This window comes from Salvia splendens, chromosome 7 (assembly GCF_004379255.2).
Source record: "Salvia splendens isolate huo1 chromosome 7, SspV2, whole genome shotgun sequence".
Classification (NCBI taxonomy): Eukaryota; Viridiplantae; Streptophyta; class Magnoliopsida; order Lamiales; family Lamiaceae; genus Salvia; species Salvia splendens.
Genome location: NC_056038.1, coordinates 36314954 through 36336411, shown reverse-complemented (window position 1 = coordinate 36336411; position 21458 = coordinate 36314954). Strand labels below are relative to the sequence as shown.

Here is a 21458-nt window from a genome sequence, read left to right as displayed (position 1 = left end):
ATCGTCTTCCCGCCTCCGTCGCCCGGTTGGGCAAAAGACCGCGATGCGGATGGCTAGGGGAAGCGTCAGCGGGTCCCACGAGGTCCAATCGACAGCTCCTTCCCAGCTCAATCCCGAGCTCATCCAACTCGCCCGCATGCAGCAACGACTGACCCCTTATACAAGTTGATGCTGAAGGATGTCATCGACAGTATAAGGCGCGATTTGGGGATGCCACCTCTACTCGGGAGTGACGCCGGGACTGGCCAGGGGGGCGACGAGGAGTGAGACGGGGGCCGCGTTTGTCGAAGCTTTGGGTTGTATTTTTTTTAACTATGTATTTTTTTTAAAATAATTATGTATGTTTTTTACTATTTAAATAAAATCGATACATTTTCCTCGTGTTCGTGTAGAAATTTTAATTCCCGTAAATTGCATATTTGTGAATTTATGAATTTTTATTATTGTGGATGTCCGTTGGGATGTCATTGGGGATGTCTGCTATTGTGCAGTGGGATGTCCCTATTGCGGATGCTCTAAGGAGGGAAAGCAGGAGGGAAAGCATAATTTTTTTTTCCTGAAATTTTTGAATCTATTTTTAATTTTATTACAATAGTTTCTTGAATTGGGAAAGTTGAGAGTCATACGTTAAGACTTATGTCTAAATTTGGAACTAGTGATTGAATGGGTCTATGGACGCTATTGCAACTAAGATTAATACTCGAAAAGCGAAAAGAAAACTCAAAGTAAATTTATAATATGTTAAAGAATAGCAGTGGGAATTTTCCCACATTTCAATGAACATGCTATAATTTGTTATCTCATTTTTCTGTAACAAGATTTAACGACGTAAATTTTGTTAGTGCTAACTCGTGTTTTTATGAGTGTATTTGAGTTAAACACTAATTTAATAAATTAATGATCTTATTTAAGCTTAAATGTGTGTGGATGACTATAAAAGAATATTTGTATAAATTTTAATAAAGAATAATAATAATAAATTAATGATCTTATTTATCGCTTAAATGTCTTTATAGCATTTATTTCCACTTGTTCTATAAAGGTATCGTACAATTATCATGACTAACTATCATATGATAATCTATCTAGAATTGAGCTGTGAGTTAATTCAGTTTGAGGGAGTGATTATGGCTAATCATCATATGGTTATCTATCTAGAATTAAGTTGTGAGATTCAATCTAATGAACCAAACACAATATATATTTAATCTCGAAATATAATCTTGCAAATTGAATAGGGCGAAAGAAAATGATTTACTCCAATGTAGAGTATACTAATTACTAGTACTATGTTTTTAGAGGAATTAAATATTTTATTAAACTATTGATAAATTAATTATTTTTATTTTAATCGAAATTATGGCAAATTATGTTATGCCTGAATAGCTTCACTTAATCTAAAATCTTCTTTAAACTAATGCTAGCATTAAAGGTTCTAGCATATCACATAAAATTAATCCAGACTAAATCATTAATCAACTTTTCTTTATCTTTATCTCCCAATTAATTACTATATTATATTTTTCAAATGGTCAATCACATGTTTCACGATCCAGGAGACACATGGGCCTCAAGTAAAAGATGTTTATTAGGAGTAACTTTTTTCTCTATAAATTTATTGTCGAGAATCATCTTTAGTCATTTATTTATAGTTAGTTAAACAATATACTACCTTCCTCTCATAATAGATGTCACACTTTCTTTTTTAGTTTGTCCCACAAAAGATGTCACATTTCTTTTTTTTTAGAAAAAGTTCTCTCACATTAATATAAATATATTATTTTCTCTTTCTACTTAACACACAACACAACACCTCCTAAAATTCCGTATCAATCCCCAAATGTGACATCTACTATGGAACGGAGGAAGTACTAAACTTCTCTAAAATTATAGTACTCGATAACTTAATAATCTCCAAATTAATAAAAAGAATTTAGGCCCCAATTTGGGTCAATTTAGGAATTTATTTATTTAACAAGATAATAAAATTGTAAACTTTTTGAAGAATCCTTTGATCCCGTCAATATTATACTCTTAGTACAACATTACAATTTTAAATAGTACTTGCTAATATAAGAATAAATTGTTGTCTGATTTTTCTTGAATTAGTTGATACTTCCATTTATATTTAATTAGCTGCATTAGATTTGTAGATGCATGTTAGAGAAGATACAATGAATTGGTAGAGGCGTGAAAATATATAATTTGATAGATACATGGTTTTATTTAATTAAACAAAAAATGAAAACTAATAATTAAGTAATTTAAACATTGTCTATATTTGTTTTCATATTACAACTTGATCTAAAATTATAATTTCTGAAATCAAGAAAACACATCAATAAATTAATGATAAATTAATATGTATATACTATAAATTAATAATGTTCCTAGATCCCAAAACTATTACTACTAGAGTTTTAATGTAATCAAGGATTATGCATCAATTTGGATTTTCAAATTTCAACTGGGACAGTCTATGTCTTCTGTCAAATTTGGTTAATCTTGAATAGTTAGTTTTCATTATTCTTATTTTCCCCAACTTTAATTTACTTTCCTAAATAGAGCAATCCCACATTTTTGGCAAAAACCACTATTTGTAGAGAGTATTTAGCAAGCAAATTCGCTTTTAGCAGTTAAAGCACAAGGAAGAATAATTCCTTCCCTAGATTGCAAGAAGACTGTTTTTAGCCTTTTCAAGCTATCTTACTTCCACCTTCATCTTGTCTTAATATTTCTTTTGCTTTTAGAGTCCCACACACAACACCAACTAAACATATAGTGTTTATAATTTAATTAATCATAAACAATACACATTTAATATATCCACGTGCAATGAATTCTTGAAATGATATTGCTAATAATTATTGGAGCATTTTGTTTGACTTATAATGCAGGATTGGTATAATAATCCAATCCAACTTACTCAAATGTTTGGTTTGTCTGATTAGGCATGTGATGAATATATTAGCCCACACTTAACCACCCAATTGGACGATTATTTTATCACCTTAATCGGGGTTCAATTATTTTATCATCATCTAATCGTGTACTTCAAAGTTTTGAAAATACACTCACAAAAAATAATACTCCCTCCGTCCACAAAAAATACTCTCATTTGTGGACGACACGGGTTTTAATAAGAAATTTGGTAAAGTAAGAAAAAATGAGAAAAAATAGGTAAAGTAAGAGAAATACGGAGAAATTGTAAGTAAAGCAAGAGAGGTATGAAGAAAAAGTAGGTAAAATATGAAAGATAGACTTTCCATTTATAGAAATATAGAAATGAGATTATTTCTTGAAGACATCTCAAAATGGCAAAATGAGACTATTTTTCGTGGACGGATGGTGTATTGGTTATATTTTTTGTATTTTTATAGTAATCCTTCAATTTATCTTATGCAACAATCAATCCAAACATAACAACTAAATAATGTAAATAAATCAGTCTTAGTATATTCTATCAATCTTAATTATTCACCAAATCAAAATGACTAGTGTTATTTCAGTTCTTTGCTGTACTAAGAAGTTTGTTTTTGAAATATGTCAGTCATTCATTCTTTTGTCAATGTCAATATTGCTTATGGATGTGACAACAATCTGTAATTCATTAAAATATTTTCATTTCTTGGTTTCACTTTTTGTATTTAAATAAGTACTACACACTTTGAAATTGCTACTAAAACCTCTTACTGCCTCCATACCTCCACACTTTGCTGCATCATAAACCTTCCAACTTTCATCTTTTCACTCCCAAGATTGTATTTTTATTCATTAGTACAGCATGTTTGCTTGAAAATTCTGAACCTCTGACTTGAACAAATTGTGGGTCTTCATCTTTTTTCACAAGATGATGTAAGTTCTACATTTCTTGAAAAATGAAGGCTTGTTTATACATGAAAAGGGCTTTGGTTTTCTTGATTTCTTGTTTGTGTGTAACCATGGAAGCAATGGGCAATGCAAGAAATTCAAGTGCTTCTTCTACTTCTTCTGTTAGCCCAAAAGTGCTAAACATTGGAGCATTGTTCACATTCAATTCCACCATTGGAAGGTCTGCAGGGCCAGCTCTTACTGCTGCAATTCGAGACGTAAACTCAGATTCGAGCATTCTCAATGGCACTAAGCTCAATCTCATCTTGCAGGATACTAACTGCAGTGGCTTTCTTGGAACATTTGAAGGTAAATTTTTCACTTTTATTTAGTTTCTTTGCTAGTTTTACAGCAAGATTGATTGCCTCTAAGAATGGCTGATTTAGTCCCTCTTTATGCATGATACAAATAGCAACTTTTTTTTAGTCATAAGCATTGATCATATATCAAAAGATTAGTATCTATATGATCATGAAATTCTTGATTAGCCCATATTAGGACAAGACCATACTATTGCAAAATTCCTTTTCTATAGCCAACAACAGCCTTTACCTCTGTGTTGGTAGAAAAAAGTTGGACATTTTGAAGTATGAAATTCACTATTTTCCATCTTCTCTTGTCAAATGATATATAGTGAACGCAATTTTGGTGAAATCTTTCATTTTATAAAGGCCTATAAACTTCCTATCAAAAGTAGCAATGAAAATAGAAGTTTTGAGATTGCCTCCTTACTTGTGCAGCTATGCAACTTATGGGGAAAGACATTGTTGCTGCACTCGGACCACAATCCTCGGGCATAGCTCACTCGATTTCCTTTATCATGAACGAGCTCCACGTGCCTCTCCTATCGTTTGCTGCAACAGATCCCACTCTTTCGGCTCAGCATCAGTACCCTTACTTCCTCAGAACAACCATAAGTGATCATTTCCAAATGTATGCAGTTGCTGATCTCGTCTCGTATTTTGGATGGGGTGAAGTGGTGGCCGTCTTCGTAGACGATGACTATGGCAGAAACGGGATCTCTGTTCTGGGCGATGCTCTTGCCACGAAACGCGCCAAGATCTCTTACAAGGCCGCCTTAACCCCCGGTGCTTCAAGAACCGAGATTGACAGCATGTTGGTGGGGGTGAACTTGTTAGAAACCCGAGTTTTTGTAGTACATGTGAATCCGGATTCTGGTATGAACATCTTCTCAGTAGCTAGCAAGCTTGGGATGATGAACAATGGCTATGTTTGGATAGCTACAGATTGGCTCACTTCTCTTCTAGATTCCTCTGAAGTCGAGCCAGAGACACTCGAGCTCTTACAAGGAGTCGTTGCACTTCGCCATCACACTCCGGATTCTGATGCCAAAACAAGGTTTGCAACTACTTGGAGAGGCCTCAAGAGCAAAGAGGCAACGCGCTTCAACACCTACGCGCTCTATGCTTACGACTCAGTGTGGTTGCTAGCGCGAGCCCTCAATGAGTTCTTCGCCAGTGGCGGAGCCATCACCTTCTCCGATGATCCAAGGCTGCAAGAAGCAGACGGAGGCAGCAAAAACGCCCGCATCACGTCTCTCCGAGTCTTCAACGAGGGCTCGAGACTGCTGCAGGTGCTGCTTAGGATGAACTTCAGTGGTGCAGCTGGCCGAGTTCAGTTTGATTCGTCCAAGAATCTAGTCAACCCCTCGTTCGATGTTCTCAACTTCGGAGGGACTGGCTGGCGCAGTCTTGGCTACTGGTCGAATCACTCGGGCCTATCGACCGTTCCTCCAGAATCACAACACACAAAGCCATCAAACACTAGCTCGAAAACTAGTCAGCATCTCTACGGTGTGATATGGCCCGGGGAGACCACGAAGAGGCCCCGTGGATGGGTGTTTCCCGACAACGGGAAGCCTCTGCGGATTGCAGTGCCGTATAGAGTGAGTTTTCCTAGTTTTGTGACTAAAGATGAAGGGCCTTTAGGGGCTAAGGGATTCTGCATTGATGTGTTTGAAGCTGCACTTGCTCTGCTGCCTTATCCTGTCCCTCACCAATACATCTTGTTTGGAGATGGTAAAAGGAATCCTTCCTATGACAATATTGTCAATGATGTTGTCCAAGATGTGAGCTTCTCTCGAGAGAGAATAAAAATTCAGTAGTCCGGACATATTGATATGTGATATGTGGTGTGTTCAGCCAATTATAATTGCGTACGAAGTGAAGTGTGTTGTGTTTTTTGACAGAAATATGATGCTGCTGTAGGGGATGTGACCATCACAACAAACAGAACCAGGCTGGTGGACTTCACACAGCCATACATGGACTCGGGCCTCGTCGTGGTTGCTCCAATGCAGAAGGTCAAATCAAGCCCGTGGGCGTTTCTGAAGCCGTTCACTTGGCAAATGTGGGCTGTGACCGGGGTCTTGTTCCTCTTCGTGGGCACCGTCGTGTGGATCCTTGAGCACCGGATGAACGCCGAGTTCCGGGGACCTCCGAGCCAGCAACTTGTCACCGTGTTTTGGTAGGTATTCGTTAAACCTAATGTGTGATTCCTAGCTCATCTAGGGTTGAGCAACAAATCCGAAAACCGGATTTCAAAATTTTGTCCGATTTTTTTCAGATTTCGGTTCGGTTCGATTTCATTTTCAGGAAAATTCAATTTTTGGATTGGTTCAGTTTGGGTTAACCGAAAATTCGATATTCGATTTTTCAAGTTCGATTTTATTCGGATTTTGGTTTCATTGGTGGTTTTAGCATAAAAAACAAACCGAAAGACGAATGATCACCCCTAAGCTAAAACACTGTTTTTGTGTTTCAGGTTCAGCTTCTCAACTATGTTTTTCTCACACAGTAAGTATTAAATAGATAACCAATGGAATTTCTTCCCTGAGTTTACAAAAGTGTGAACTCTTTTTGCAGGAGAAAACACAGTTAGCACATTGGGGAGATTAGTGCTAATTTTATGGCTTTTCACAGTGCTGGTTATCAACTCAAGCTACACAGCTAGTTTGACATCAATCCTCACAGTTCAACAACTTAGTTCAAGAATTCAAGGGATTGATAGCTTGACCACAAGTTGGGAGCCTATAGGGATCCAAGACGGATCGTTCGTGTATCGATACCTCGTCGACGACCTACACGTAGCCGAGTCAAGGCTACGGGTTTTAAAGGGCGAAGACGAGTACATTAGGGCTCTGGAACGAGGTCCGTCCGGCGGTGGGGTGGCCGCCATCATCGACGAGCTCCCGTACGTCGAGCTTTTCCTTTCCAACACGCGATGCCAGTTCATCACCGTCGGACAGGAGTTCACTAAGAGCGGATGGGGATTCGTAAGTCCTTCGAAATTCCTAGCTCCGTCACTGACTGCGCGTGACATCTCAAATTTTATCATGTATGTATCTTGACTTCGTGTTTCGTGACTTTCCGACTCGACAGGCTTTCCAGAGGGATTCGCCGTTGGCTGTAGACCTGTCGACGACTATCCTCCAGCTATCGGAAAACGGAGAACTTCAGCGGATCCACGACAAGTGGCTCCCGCGCGAACGGTGCTCAACCCTAGAAGAACCAACCGACGATGCCCGACTTTCGTTGAAGAGCTTCTGGGGCCTGTTTCTTATCTGCGGCGTCACGTGTGTCGGTGCCCTGGCATTCTTCTTTGGCCGGGTTTGTTTCCAATACAACAGGTTGAGTGCGGACGGAGGGCCAGTCACACCTGGTTCGACCGAACCGGCCATCCAATCGCGCATTTGCGGGCTCTTCAAGGCTCTTATGGATATCATTGATAGGAAAGAGACAGAAATCAAAGATATGTTCAGACAAATGAGGGAAGATTCGAATAGGGAAGCTGAAGCCGGCCGGGACTCGAACAGGCCGAGCAGCTAAAACGAGTTCGCTTCATCGACTCTTCCCGAACACATAGCCTAGTTTGGTAATAAGACATATATACAGTTTGATTGATTGATGGGTAAAATACATGAGAGGAAAATTGCTGCAACAGGGGTATTTTATTCATTTTTTTACATGACTTCTGAATATATGAGAGATAAAAAGGAGTATAATGTGTGGATTGAACAGTGTGACAAAACTATGTATAAAATTGAAATAAAACAAACTGATTATTTGCAATAGTTTCATCAAGAGTATTGAATTCAAGAGGAGATAGTAATATTTTTATTACAAAAAGAAGTTGGGACTGACTCTGCTTGCAGATAACTCTCCATAACAGTAACATTATTCGGGTTTGGCCTCGGGTTTCACCTCTCTTTTGGGAGGATCCAGATCCAGGTAGACAAAGGGATCAGTAGGCTCTTCCCTGCAAATTTTGATTTCAGCATATGTAGAGAAACTAAAACAGCACAAAAGAGTTCTTTTATATTGAATTGATCGAGTTTTGAAAACGAGCAAATGGAAAGTGAGGATTCTTCTATCAAGCCCCTTTTCGATTTATTTGACATTCTCCACAAGCAAGGGTTTTGATATCGTACAATATCATGGAGAAACGGAAAAAAATGGACAGAAAACAAACAAACAATGTGGAACAATATGACATCTAGAAAATATTGAAGGCAAAAGAGTTAGGTACGACATACCCTGGTTTTGATCGCATGCATTGATAAAATAGCTTGAAAGGGGCTGGAATTGTTTTGAAAGGGTTGCCTTCGAAAAGTGCCTGTGGAACACAGAGATCAATGGACTCCAAATACGAACATTCGAGGCAGTTAAAATGCTCGCTGCAACCACCGAACCAATAAGGCATTTGAAGAGATATTGTCAAATATTTCATGAGTGAATATCTTCAATCTTTTATCTAAAACAACCCAGCATAATTTAACAAATCAAGTGTCGTCTTAACTCTCCGGATGGCCAACATAGGTTCAAAATCGATTACATGGAGTTTCAGTATGTGATTTGATCTTTCTATTTTGAGTGTACATTCACCTCTACCATAAGTGCAATAATGTCAGAAAAGAAGATAAGCATAAATGTCATTATACATGTAACATCAAATACAGCCACAATAGGTTCGATTATATGGAGTTTCAGCAAGTGATTTGATCTATCTATTTTAAATGTACATTCACCTCAACCATAAGTGCATTAATGTTAGAAGTGAAGATAATCATACATTTCATTGTCCTTGTAACATCAAATACACCCTAATTGCCATAGTAGAAATCAAAACTGTGTTTTTTCGGCATCGCTCAATGCCAGCAATTTCATATGAATTCCATTGGTAAGTCGAAGCAGAGAGTTTACTTTACTTAAGACGCAGATTTCTTATAACAATTCAAATTCAACATTTCACAGATATCACAACTGGTTAAAAGGGCTTATCACAGCAAAACCAGAAGCTTTTTTCACCTGATAAACAGTTTCTCAATATCATCTCATTTAATTTAACACATTGTCAGCTAAGTGAGGAATAAAAGACGCAATTTTTAGCTTTTTGTAAATCCTTTTAGAAACCCTGCATAGATTTCGATAACAATAGCAGCAAATTAACATCGCCATTTCCATATTCCTAGACTGACAGAGCAAATTCAAGCTGTAATACTATAGGGAGGAACTAATTTAAGTTGAGAATGAAGAATTGATCGAATTGATTACTAACATAGATGACATCTTCGACGCGGTCGTTGCATCTGTGAGCTTTGACTTCGCGTTTATAGACCTCTTCGTCGACCCACGGACTGTGCCTTCTTGGCACCGGCCTCTCGCTCATTTCTTCTGGCTTGATTGATGTGATCTAGGGTTTCGAAATTGGGGATTTTGGCAAACAAGATGAAAAGGGGGTGACCGCAGATTAGTCGAGCCTCGTGCTGTCTTTACCTAAAATTTTGAGAACCAATTCATTTAATGAAGCTCAAATAAGCTTCTAGATTTAGTACTATATTCATTATTTACCACAAAATCAACATAGTTAGAGTATGATGCTCTGAGTTGATAAAACACTTTTCTTTTTGTTAATACATTAAAATTTTAAATCACTACAAGAGTATTTGGAAAATTAATATTGATTATATTTAATAAATGTTGACAGACCGTAGGTTCGTATACGATAAATAGGTTCTACATTTCATTTATATTATTATATTATAAACATAAATATGATGAGAGTTATATTTCACCATATTTTTCACTCATTATTACAAAAAATTTGTTTCAAGTCAAATGAGAACTTATGGAATTGGGGGGAGTTGCTATGCACAAGCATGGTTTTTGACTATTTAGCTAAGAAAGATTGTAGCAATAAACTTTTTCAAATTGAATTCATTGCTAGTTCATAATTAAATTGATCGAAAGCCCTCATCTAAATTATAGGTACCCAAAAAGATGGTAATCGAGACAGATGGAGGAAGATTGGATAGCCATTTTGGAATAGAGCAACTGCTTTTTTTTGTTCTGCAAATACTCCTTATTTTAGAGGGCTCAAACAAGCCTTTCATTTCAGACCGCCTTCGCGCTAGGTGCCAACCAGCTCGGACTATTCACTTCGCTCTTTTTGGCAGACAGATGAATCCACACCCAATTCTCTAACCGCCGCGATCTGAAGCACTAGAAACTAAAGAGGCCGGAGCTGCAGCGGATTACTCGTGGGAACCAAATTTAGATTCTTAAAGCTTAGTTATTTTATTGTGATATCTTTAAATGTATTTTAATTATATTTAAATGTTATTATATTATATTTAATGTATTTTAATTTTCAAATTATTATTTTTTAGTATACATTATATTTAATAGTATATAAATATATGTATAAGCTAGGGTTAGAACCCACAAATCCTGACACCGCCGACGGCCCTTGTTCGTTGCCTTGTTTGTTTTGCTTCGACGAATCAGCCGACGAACCATCTTCGGTGTCAGGCTGATGTCAACGTTTGGACTTCCTCTTCCTCGCATATGTTTTATTCACGTCGCCGAGACCTTCGAATGGAACGGGGGTTAGGGTAGGGCGACTTCCAACTCATGGAAACCAACAATAATCGGTCGGAATCGGGCTGTTCTTGGTTGGAATCCTAAACAAAGGTTCTTGTTCTTCTTAGGAGAGTGGCGGCGAGAGTGTCGAGGGAGAAGATAGAAAAGAGAGAGAGTGACGGTTCATGTCCACTTAGTAATATTTTAGGTGAGTTTTGGAAGAGTTACTTTTCATATTCAAAATATTAAAAATTGAATTATTTAGCAAAATAGTTAACATAATATTAAGCTACTAATAATCTCAGATTAAGTCTAATCGGGTCAAAATTGGGCTAAATGACGGTTGACCGTCACAGTTGATGGTTTCCGTCAAAAAAGGACCTATTCGACAGCATTTTCATATATTTTGGATTCGATTTTCAAAAAAGTGAATATTTTGGACCAAAATCATATATCGAATATATTTAGGACCAAAATAGTACTATACTCAAAAATAAATAAGAATGTTACATTTGATGTTGAAAGCTTGATTTATGTATGAACATTTGAGCAATTGTTGCTGGCAAAGGTACAATTATTAAGCCCATAAGAGCATCTCCAATGGCGGACGTCCGGTCGGACATCCGCGACGGGCGATCGGGACTTCCGCCATTGTGGAGTTTCAACTCGGATACGGACGTCCCGTAAGGACGTCGGATGTCCTCGGACGTGCGGGCGACGGGCGGGCGGACGTCCGCCATTGTGGCGTGGGTCGGACGTCCGGCATTTAATTTTTTTTTTTTTTAAACTCTATATATACGGCTCGTTGAACTTCATTTCATTCGCACCACTTGTGTTAACAAGTTTCTCTCTTCTTTTACTACAAATTTCATTTCTACTTAATGGAGAACGACAAGAACTCCCCCGCCACGAGCGAGTCGCAGACTCCGACGTTTCCCGTCGAACTAGAGGGAAACTCTAGCGGAAATGCGACAACGGTTCCGGCAATGTCGGGGATGGGTGGAATGGGTAGGATGGGTGGTATGGGTGGGATGAGTGGTATGATGTCCCCTTACTGCAATATGTACAATTGGATGGGTGGGATGGGTGGTATGATGCCCAGGACAGCGGGGATGGGGGCATGACCCCAAATATGATGGGGATGGGGATGGGGATGGGGGGCATGACCCCAAATATGATGGGGATGGGTGGGATGATGCCGGGGATGATGCAGACCATGCCTGGGGGAGGGGGTGGCAGGGGCCCTGAACCACTAGCGGACGATGTCTATCGGCCGGTTATCGATATGTTGTCTACTGATACCCCCTCCAGTTTTGTTCTGGAGACTCAGTTCACCGGCGTGGATACTTTCTCTTTTGAGGAGTTGGGGCTATCTCCAGTCAGGGAGACTCCCGATGATGTGGGGACAGCGGCAAGGGGCAGGGGCAAGGGCCGTGGCAGGGGCAAGGGCAAGGGGAAAGCCACGGGCTCTTCCTCGCGAACGGTGGCTAAGGAGGAGAATGATGAGGAGACGGGAAAGAGGACAGTCTGGAGCGTGTGGGAAAACATCGCGCTTTCGAAGGCTTGGGTTTCAATAGTCGAAGATCCCTATGGCGGTGCTAACCAGCATATTGACAGACTGTGGCATCGCATCGCTGAAGCCTACCTCACACACAAACCGGCTGGGGCGAAGTGTCGCGTGCCCGAAGAATGCCGGAAACAGTGGGAGCGGTTGAGGCCTAAGCTTAGTCGATTTGCCGGCCTCTACCAAAACAATCTCCGCCAGGCAACCAGCGGTATGTCCGAGGAGGATGTGAAGAACCGTGCCTTGGCGCAGTACCCCGATAGATCCTTGAAGGTCAAAGATTTCGACCAGTGGGACGCCTATCTCGTGGTGAAGGATTCCCAAAAGTTTTGTGGGGGTGTCGAATAGGGCTGGCAGAAGCGGACGAAGATCAACGCTTCCGGTGAATACAGCAGCAGTGTTGTTTCGCACGAGCTCCCGGAAGCCGAGGAAGTGTCCTTGCTACCTCAATCAGACTCCCGCCGGCGTCGTCGCCCGATTGGGCAAACGGCTGCGCATCGGAAGGTTAGGGGAAGCAGCAGCGGTAGCGGGTCATTCGAGGTCCAATCGGAGGCCCCTGCTCCCCCAGAAGAGTACGATCGTCTCGCCCGCGCGCAGATAACGACTAGTTTGGTCCGGACCATGCATAGGTGGCATAGCACGACAGATCATGTGTACAAAAGGATGTTGAAGGATGTCATCGATGGATGTCGGCGCGATTTGGGGATGACACCCATTGGAGATGATGGCGTCGAGATTAGCGGCACGGGCGACGAGGACAACGCGGAGTGAGCCGAGTCTAAATTTTCCCGTATTATGTTATTTTTATTATGTAATTTGATGGGGTACGAACTAAACCCTAATGGCAAGCCCAATAACAGTGACGGCCCATCAGCCCAGAGCCCAAGAAAGAGTATCTGTTCGGCACGACCAAAGAGTTCGGCACGACCAAAGAGTTCGGACTCAGCCTACAGCTCGGTAAAAGCCGACCAGTCAAGCTCTCCTCTCAGATCGGCAAGAGCTGATCGGTAAAGTCCAGCAGTTCGGTCTCAGCATTCGACCGAACTAGGAGTTGGTGGACTCACGAAAGGCCTCCACGACCTCCACTATACCCACGATCTATTTGGTGGTATGAAGCAGTTATTGAGCAGTTATTGCTCACCCACGATCTTGTTAGTGGGGCTGCAAACCACGATCCTAGTTCAATGTATAAATAGAACTTAGATCTGATAGAAAAGGGTTAAGCTCTCTAGAGATAAAGTAGCATATAGCAAGTCTGTGTTGTAAGCTGTATTTTCGCAGATCAAGCAATACAAACCTGCCCTCATTTCTCCCCGTGGACGTAGATTTACCTCAGTAAATCGAACCACGTAAATTCATTGTGTCATAATTCTCTACCAGCATTTACTAACATCAATAATTCGCGGATTCATCACTGGCGCCGTCTGTGGGAAGCAGAGAACAAAATTTGTGATAAAGCGAATTTTTGATCCATTTTTTCCACCCAAAAAATGCATACCAGATCGCAGAATACCCGTATTCCAGCCCGTGAGAACCAGGAGGAAGCCAATCCATCCCATAGGTCGGGAAAACAGCCTAGGGATAAATCCACCACCAGTTCTCATGGCGAAGGAACAAGCCGCTCCAAAAATCGTCCCACTGAGTCTTCCCAGCAGCCCGATTTGAATGAGGCTGTTAAGCAGTTTTTGGCTGAAAAGCAGGAGGAATTCTTAACCTTCCTGCGAAAAAGCCAAAAGCAGCCGGAGACGAAAACGACGGATTCTCCTTCTCCCTCCGCACAAGAAAGTCACTACCGCAGTAGTGTCGCATCTCCCAGGAGAAAGAATCCTCAACCCCGACATATTCCAGCTCCTCCCCGGTACCGGAATCACAGGAGAACTCAATCTCCTCCATACCGACGAGATATCGGATTCGCCGTGTACGGAGCACTGAAGACTCCGTTCTCGGACGACATCACCCGAACTCCCCTACCACAGAACTACCGAACTCCGTCGATGACTTACGACGGGCTCGTGGACCCTCACGATTTCTTGGGGCGCTATCAATATAACATGGCGAACCAGGGTCTCAACGAGGTCCACATGTGCAAGCTGTTTCCCGAGCTGCTCATCGGGAACGCGAGAAGGTGGTTCGATAGCCTCCCCCAGGGCAGCATCAGATCTTACCGAGATCTAATGGATGCCTTCCACAGGAGGTTCTTTCAGAAAGCGGAAGCCCGAATCACTTCGGCTCAGCTGCTTTCCATTCGTCAAGGTCGCGACGAAAAAATTAGCGACTTTATGACAAGATTCCACAAGGAATGCCTGCAAGTAGACGATCTCAACGATCTGCTTGTCATCTCGGCATTCCAAAATGGAATCCTGCCCGGAGCTCTCTACAGGAAGCTCGTTGAGTGCGGTCCGCAGACAGCTCAGGAAATGTGGGACATTGCGGACCAGTACTCCCGGGCCGATGAGGCAGACCGTCGTAAACGGTCGTTAGACAGCTCATCGTCCCGAGGAGACAGAAGGAAGCCCGATCATAGCGATCAGGGGCATCCTCGCCGGACTCCATTTGAAAGAATTCAAAGGGCTCCGGTGCAAGACAGATTGGGACCTCGTCTCAATCCCGAGAAGCCGCCCGCTCAGTTCGTACCGCTGAACAAGCCGAGAGCGGAAATTTTCGAACTGCACTCTGACCTATTCGAAAAGCCAAAGCGGATGACGAAATCAGCCGCGCGCCGACCACAGGATAACTACTGCTCCTACCATCAAGACCACGGTCACGATACTGAGGAGTGCAGAAACTTGGCTGCAGGTATCGATGTTCTTGTGAAGGCAGGGACATTGAAAAAATACCGAAGTAAGCAGCCAAAGAAGAATAAAAAGCAGAGTGGTGCGAACTGCGCCCCTCAGGATCCGAAAAGGCAGCCGGATCCCGAAGACGATGACGAGCCGCAATATGATGGAGTAATCCAGACTATTGACGCGCTCCCTGCCGGGAAGACCAAGTCGTCCCTAAAGTCAGAACGCAGAGGCTCCAATCGAGAGGAGCCAACGCATAAAAGGCTGAAGCAGGACGAAGTGATTACGTTCTCGGCTGCTGATCCCGTCCCGGCCATCTCTCCTCACCAAGACGCCATTGTCATCCAAGCCGGAGTGGCAAACAAACTGATCCACAGGGTGTTTGTGGATACAGGAGCGTCGGTTAGCATTCTTTTTAAAGAGTGCTTCGACAAACTAGAAGTGGACCCAGCTCGGCTCAGTCCGGCTCCGCTTCCCCTGAAGAGCTTCGCCCAGGAGGACACCCGCCCTGAAGGTATTATCAGCCTTCCGATCACGGTGGGGAAAGCGCCTACTAGCTCCAGTACGTTGATTGAGTTTTTCGTGGTGAAAGCTCGGTCCCCGTACAACATCATCCTGGGAAGAGACTGGCTCAACACAGTTCGGGCCATTTGCTCCACTTATCACCTCACCATCAAGATCCCTACTAAAGGAGGGATAGCGGTCATCCGAGGTGACCAAAAGAGAGCAAAGGAATGTCTGCAAATTGCGCTTAGAAGTGCCGAGCAGTCAGATCGGCACCACCAAGCATAGCAATCACAGCAGCCGGAGTCAGAGGCGATGACCGAAGTCATACCGGAGCCGAACTCGATGACAGTTCAGCTGTACGAAGACGATCCATCCAGAACGGTTAAAATCGGCTTCGCGGGAACGCCCCTACTTCGGGAAAAAACCATCCAGCTCCTCAAGGAGTATAAAGACGTCTTTGCATGGTCTCCGTTGGACATGACCGGAGTGCCCCCCGAGGTAATCACTCATCGGTTAAATATTGATCCTTCAGTCCGGCCGATAAAACAGAAGCAAAGACTCTTTGCGGCAGAACGAAGTCAAGTCATCCATGACGAAGTCCGTCAATTATTGAAGGCGGATGTGTTATTCGAAGTGAAGTATCCTTCGTGGGTGGCCAATCCTGTCATGATCAAGAAAAAGGAAGGAGGATGGCGGATGTGCATAGATTTCACCGATCTAAATAAGCACTGTCCCAAAGATTGCTATCCCCTTCCGAACATAGATAAAAAAGTAGAAGCTTTGATAGGCTTTGAAATTTTTTGTTTTCTTGATCTGTACAAAGGATACCATCAAGTTTTAATGGATGAGATTGACGCTTCAAAAACGGCCTTCATTACTGATTTCGGCATTTTCGCTTATAAAAAGATGCCATTCGGTTTAAAGAATGCCGGAGCCACTTATCAAAGGATGGTAGACAAGCTTTTTCGGCACCTGATTGGAAAGGAGGTCGAAGTGTATGTTGACGATATAGTCGTCAAAAGCAAAAGCACTTCGGAGTACGAGCACAACCTCAAGTCCACTCTCAACGTGCTCAAGAAAGCCAACCTCAAACTTAATCCCCAAAAGTGTACCTTTTTGGTAGATTCGGGAAAGTTTCTGGGTTGTTGGGTTTCAAAGGACGGACTCAAGGCAAACCCCTCAAAAGTTCAAGTTGTTCAAAACATGGCAATGCCGAAGTCCATACATGACGTGCAAAGGCTAACCGGATGTCTAGCCGCACTGAATCGATTCCTTTCTCAAGCAGCCGAAAAGCAACTGCCGTTCTTCACGGTGTTGAAAAAGGCACCAAAGTTCGAGTGGGGAGCCGAGCAGAAAAAGGCCTTTGACGAGCTCAAAAGTTATCTAGCCGAGCTTCCTATGCTCTCTGCTCCAACCGAAGCCGAAGTAATATTCTTATACTTAGCGGCATCGGATCAAACCATCAGCGCGGTGCTTGTACGAGAAGAAGGCCTAAAGCAGCTTCCCATCTACTTTACAAGCCGAGCATTAAGAGGTCCAGAAACAAGGTATCAACCACTGGAAAAGATTGCTCTGGCATTAGTAAATGCAGCAAGGAGACTGCGGCCATACTTCTATGCTCACAAGGTATGCGTCTTAACTGATCTGCCACTTCGGCAAGTGTTGACCAAACCGGAAGCATCAGGCAGAATCGCCAAGTGGGCTATAGAGTTGGGAGAGCACACAATTGAATATCTACCTCGGAAAGCCATCAAGGGACAAGCCTTGGCAGATTTTCTTGCAGAAGCAAAGTTCGATCAAGCAAGTCCTGTTATTGCCGAACAGAAGAATTCTGCCAATGCCGAACTAGCACAGCCCTTGGAATCCGAAGTAGAACCGCCGGACTGCTGGAGCGGATTCGTAGATGGAGCTTCAAACAAGATGGGAAGTGGAGCTGGTATTCTACTTGTCGCTCCCGACGGACACGAGGTAACCTACTCACTTCGGTTCCTATTCCCCACTACTAATAATGAAGCCGAGTACGAAGCCCTCCTGGCCGGACTCCAGTTAGCGCAAAGTCTGCTCGTCAAATCTCTCAAAGTCCATTGTGATTCACAAGTCATAGTAAATCACATGTTGGGTACAAGTGAAGCCCGTGACGAGAGAATGAAGAAGTATTTGGACAAAGCGCAAAGCATCAGCCGAAGTTTCTCCTATTTTCGGATAATCCGTATTCCCAGAGCGGAAAATAGCCGAGCAGATATCTTAAGTAAGTTGGCCTCAGATCCGAGCTCAAAGGCGGAAGAATTAATGCATCGAAGCATTGATGAAGCCGAGGTACATTCAGTATCCAGCTCGCCGAACTGGATGACGCCGATCTTGCAGTATCTGGATCAAGGACAATTGCCCGAGGATAAGAGAGAAGCTCGGAAGATCACGTGCCGAGCTCTTCGGTACGAACTTCATGAAGGAGTCCTCTTTAGAAAGTCTTACCTCCAGCCGTTATTGCGGTGCGTAGGACCAGAAGAGACGGACTACATCCTCAGAGAAGTTCATGAAGGATCGTGCGGTAGCCACATCGGAGCCAGAGCTTTAGCTAAAAAAGTTCTGAGATGGGGATATTATTGGCCAACCATGGTACAAGAGGCAGTGCAGCTCGTCAAGAAGTGTACGAAGTGCCAAATTCATGCAAATGTCCCAAGGATGCCGCAGACCGATCTGTACACTATGCAAAGCCCTTGGCCTTTCATGCAATGGGGCATAGACATAGTGGGACCACTTTCTCAAGCTCCTCGGCAAATGAAATTCCTTATCGTTGCCGTGGACTACTTCACGAAGTGGGTGGAGGCTGAACCATTAGCTACGATAACGAGCTCAAAGGCATTGGACTTCGTCTGGAAGAACATAGTGTGCCGATTTGGCATACCCCACATCCTCATCTCGGATAATGGGACTCAGTTCACCGACAAGACGTTCAAGAATTGGTGCCAAGAGCTGAACATTCAACAGCGGTTCACTTCGGTCTCCCATCCCCAAGCAAACGGACAAACGGAAGTAACGAACCGGATTCTGGTGAAAGGGTTAAAAGCTCGGTTAGAACAAGCCAAAGGACAATGGGTAGAAAATCTCCCTCAAGTCCTATGGTCCTACCGAACTACACCCAAAACCTCCAACGGTGAAACTCCGTATAGTCTGGTGTACGGCACTGAAGCCGTAATTCCGGTGGAGATCGGCGTACCCAGTCCCCGAACTCTAAATTTCTCCTCAGAAATGAATGACGACGGACTGAGAGCAGAACTAGATCTCGCCGAAGAAAGAAGAGAATTGGCGTGCATAAAAGCAGCCAAGTATAAGGAGCAAGTAGCCCGGTATTATAACCAAAGGGTGAAAAAGCTTCAATTTCAAGTGGGAGATCTCGTCTTGAGAAACAACGAAGTAAGCCGAGCAGAAAAGCTGGGCAAACTCGAGCCCACATGGGAGGGTCCATATCGGGTGTCAGAAGTCCTCGGCAAAGGGTCTTATAAATTGACTCACATGTCAGGAGAACAAGTACCCCGAACATGGCACGTCTCCAACCTCAAGAAGTTCCACTTGTAAGAGACAAAGTCCGGTCAGTCTGTCTTGTGTCTAGTTCGGTCATAGGGGTACATGTTTTTATTTGTTTGTTTTTTTTACTTGTATCTTTTACTTGTCGTTTTATAAAAGTTTAAAGTTTTTTTTTCTTTCGTCTTTTTCTTTTTTTCTCCATGTGTTTTGTCTCTATGTGCTTGTCGTCTCTTACAAATGGTACCAAGGTATATCGTTCTTTAAAGACTGATCCCCTTTTTAGATCGATTATTAAAGACTATTGTGAGTCCAAGCTTCTAAGGAGGATATAAGACCACAATTCAGCTTAACAAGCAGTCCGTCTGAAACGAACTGCAATAAGCCAACGATTGTGCGTCCAAGCTTCCAAGGAGGATACAAGACCGCAATTCAGCTTAATAAGCACTTCGTCTGAAACGAACTGCAATAAGGGAAAGTCCGATCCACGCGATAAACCTCGCCGAATTAGGACGACCGAGTTCGGTCAAAGAAGTTTACCTCATAAGACCGAGGACGACCATGTCTAGTCAAAGAGGTTTACTGCATAAGACCACTTCGGTTAACTGGGAAAGTCCGATCCACGCGATAAAACTCGCCGAATTAGGACAAGGGAAAGTTCGATCCCGGCGACAAAAATCGCCAAATTAGAACACAAACCAAGTCCGGTCAAAGATGTTTATTTCATCAGACCAAAGACGAGTCCGGTCAAAGATGTTTATTTCATCAAAGACGAGTCCGGTCAAAGATGTTTATTTCATCAGACCAAAGACGAGTCCGGTCAAAGATGTTTATTTCATCAGACCAAAGACGAGTCCGGTCAAAGAAGTTTATTTCATAAGACCAAGGACCAAGTCCGATCAAAGAAGTATACTTCATAAGACCGAGGACAAGTACGATGAAATTTTTTCGCTAAGCTGTAAATACAGTGTTAGAGGCGGAAACAAAATTTCATTTTTCAAATCTTGTTCAGCATACAACTCCGCTACCCTACTATTACAAAGGACTATTCTACTGTCCGGGGTTGCTAAAGTTGAGCCACCTATTCACAAAATCCTCTGGAAGCCGAGTTCGGTCGTTCCGAGCAGATGAAGAATAAGCAGGTCGACGAGATGCTATCCTCGACCCAACGCCTCTTCCCCGAGCCCGAGAAGTCCTAACACCTCGGCGATGAAGAGTCTCTGCAATAAGCATCTGCTGATCTTGCTCGCTCATAGTCACAACTCCTCGGCGAATTTCAGTCCGTCCCTGTCTTGACGGTTCCGGTTGCTCCTGAGCCCGTTCTCGTCTAGACGTTTCCGGCTGTTCCGGGGTTCGTTGTTGACTTGGAGTAGGATTTTGAACAAGGGAACCAGAGGTTTGATCTGGAGTGCGAGCATCTGTTGGCACGATATGCCGAAGGAATCTTTCTACGGAGGGGCGCCGAGAAAGAACAATGTTGTACCGAGAAGCCCAACGCCGTAGTGATTTCACAACTTGTTGGCAAGCCGAGCTCTCCAGCGCATTGTTCCTCCGGAGTACAAGATATTCCTCCCACAGTTCGTCAACTCGACTCTGAACATCTGATATGGTCAATCCCCCGCGCACACGGATGTAATCCTCGTACGCAGTCCTCTCAGCAATGGTCGTATTCAGCTCGGCCTCCAGATCCTTCTTATCGGACTCTAAGTCCTTATTATCGGCCTCCAGCTTCACTAAACGAGCCAGAAGCTCATCATTCTTCGTCTGATCGGCTATAGCTTTTTTCTCAGCTTCGTCTAAAGCCGAAGAGTACAGCCGTTTCCAGTGAAGTATCTCCATCTCCTTGAGTACAAAGCAGCTATATTAGTTCGGCAGCTGTACCGAGCAGATAGTAAAATACAACAGGAGTAAAGGCGAGTACGAAAAGCTATACGAAGACAAGTGTAGAGAATTTTTCATTCACAAGGAAAAATTTTTACACTAGGAGGGCTTCAAGGCCATTTTACAAAGAAGAAACTAGACTAAGAGAAGGGAGACGAAATCATACTCCGCCAGCTTCGTCTCCGGCTCCTCGCTCTGGTTCAGCTTCTTTCTCCTGAGCTACCTCAGCCTCGGCCTCGCATCCTGCCGGCCTCGCCTCCGCCTCCTGATCGGCTTCCTCCTCTGGATGCCCGGCCCGCTCGACTTCGGCCTCCGGCTCCAGCGGCTCGGCCTCACCCTCTCCGTTGTAAGTCGAAGCGGGTGAAACGGGTCCCACGGAGGCAAAGATAGCCTCCAGGTTCTCGTCCCGATCAGCTCGACAACTCCGGACTCGGTCTGCAGAAAGCAGGA

At 43.2% G+C, this 21458-nt stretch overlaps 2 protein-coding genes across 5 annotated transcripts; one reads left to right on the top strand and one right to left on the bottom strand.

Annotated features, from left to right (window-relative positions):
- Positions 1-3622: 3622 nt before the first annotated feature.
- On the top strand, positions 3623-7938 carry LOC121742372 (glutamate receptor 3.4-like). Of its 4 annotated transcripts, XM_042135497.1 has the most exons (7): positions 3963-4051; positions 4143-4179; positions 4611-5959; positions 6080-6357; positions 6655-6686; positions 6756-7165; positions 7272-7938. In XM_042135497.1, the coding sequence occupies exons 3-7, from the start codon at positions 4613-4615 to the stop codon at positions 7716-7718; spliced, it is 2514 nt and encodes an 837-aa protein (XP_041991431.1). In that variant the 5' UTR covers positions 3963-4051; positions 4143-4179; positions 4611-4612; the 3' UTR covers positions 7719-7938. The 4 variants fall into 4 exon arrangements, with proteins under 4 accessions (XP_041991430.1, XP_041991429.1, XP_041991428.1 ...); XM_042135496.1 differs by having other exon boundaries at positions 3623-4179; positions 4611-5776; XM_042135495.1 differs by having other exon boundaries at positions 3623-4179; positions 4611-5909; positions 6099-6357.
- LOC121742373 lies at positions 7913-9685 on the bottom strand. The gene is made up of 3 exons (XM_042135498.1): positions 9448-9685; positions 8426-8505; positions 7913-8148 (listed from the first exon to the last, which is right to left on the bottom strand). Exons 1-3 carry the CDS (start codon positions 9556-9558, stop codon positions 8067-8069), a joined length of 273 nt encoding a protein of 90 aa, XP_041991432.1. The 5' UTR covers positions 9559-9685; the 3' UTR covers positions 7913-8066.
- Positions 9686-21458: the final 11773 nt, after the last annotated feature.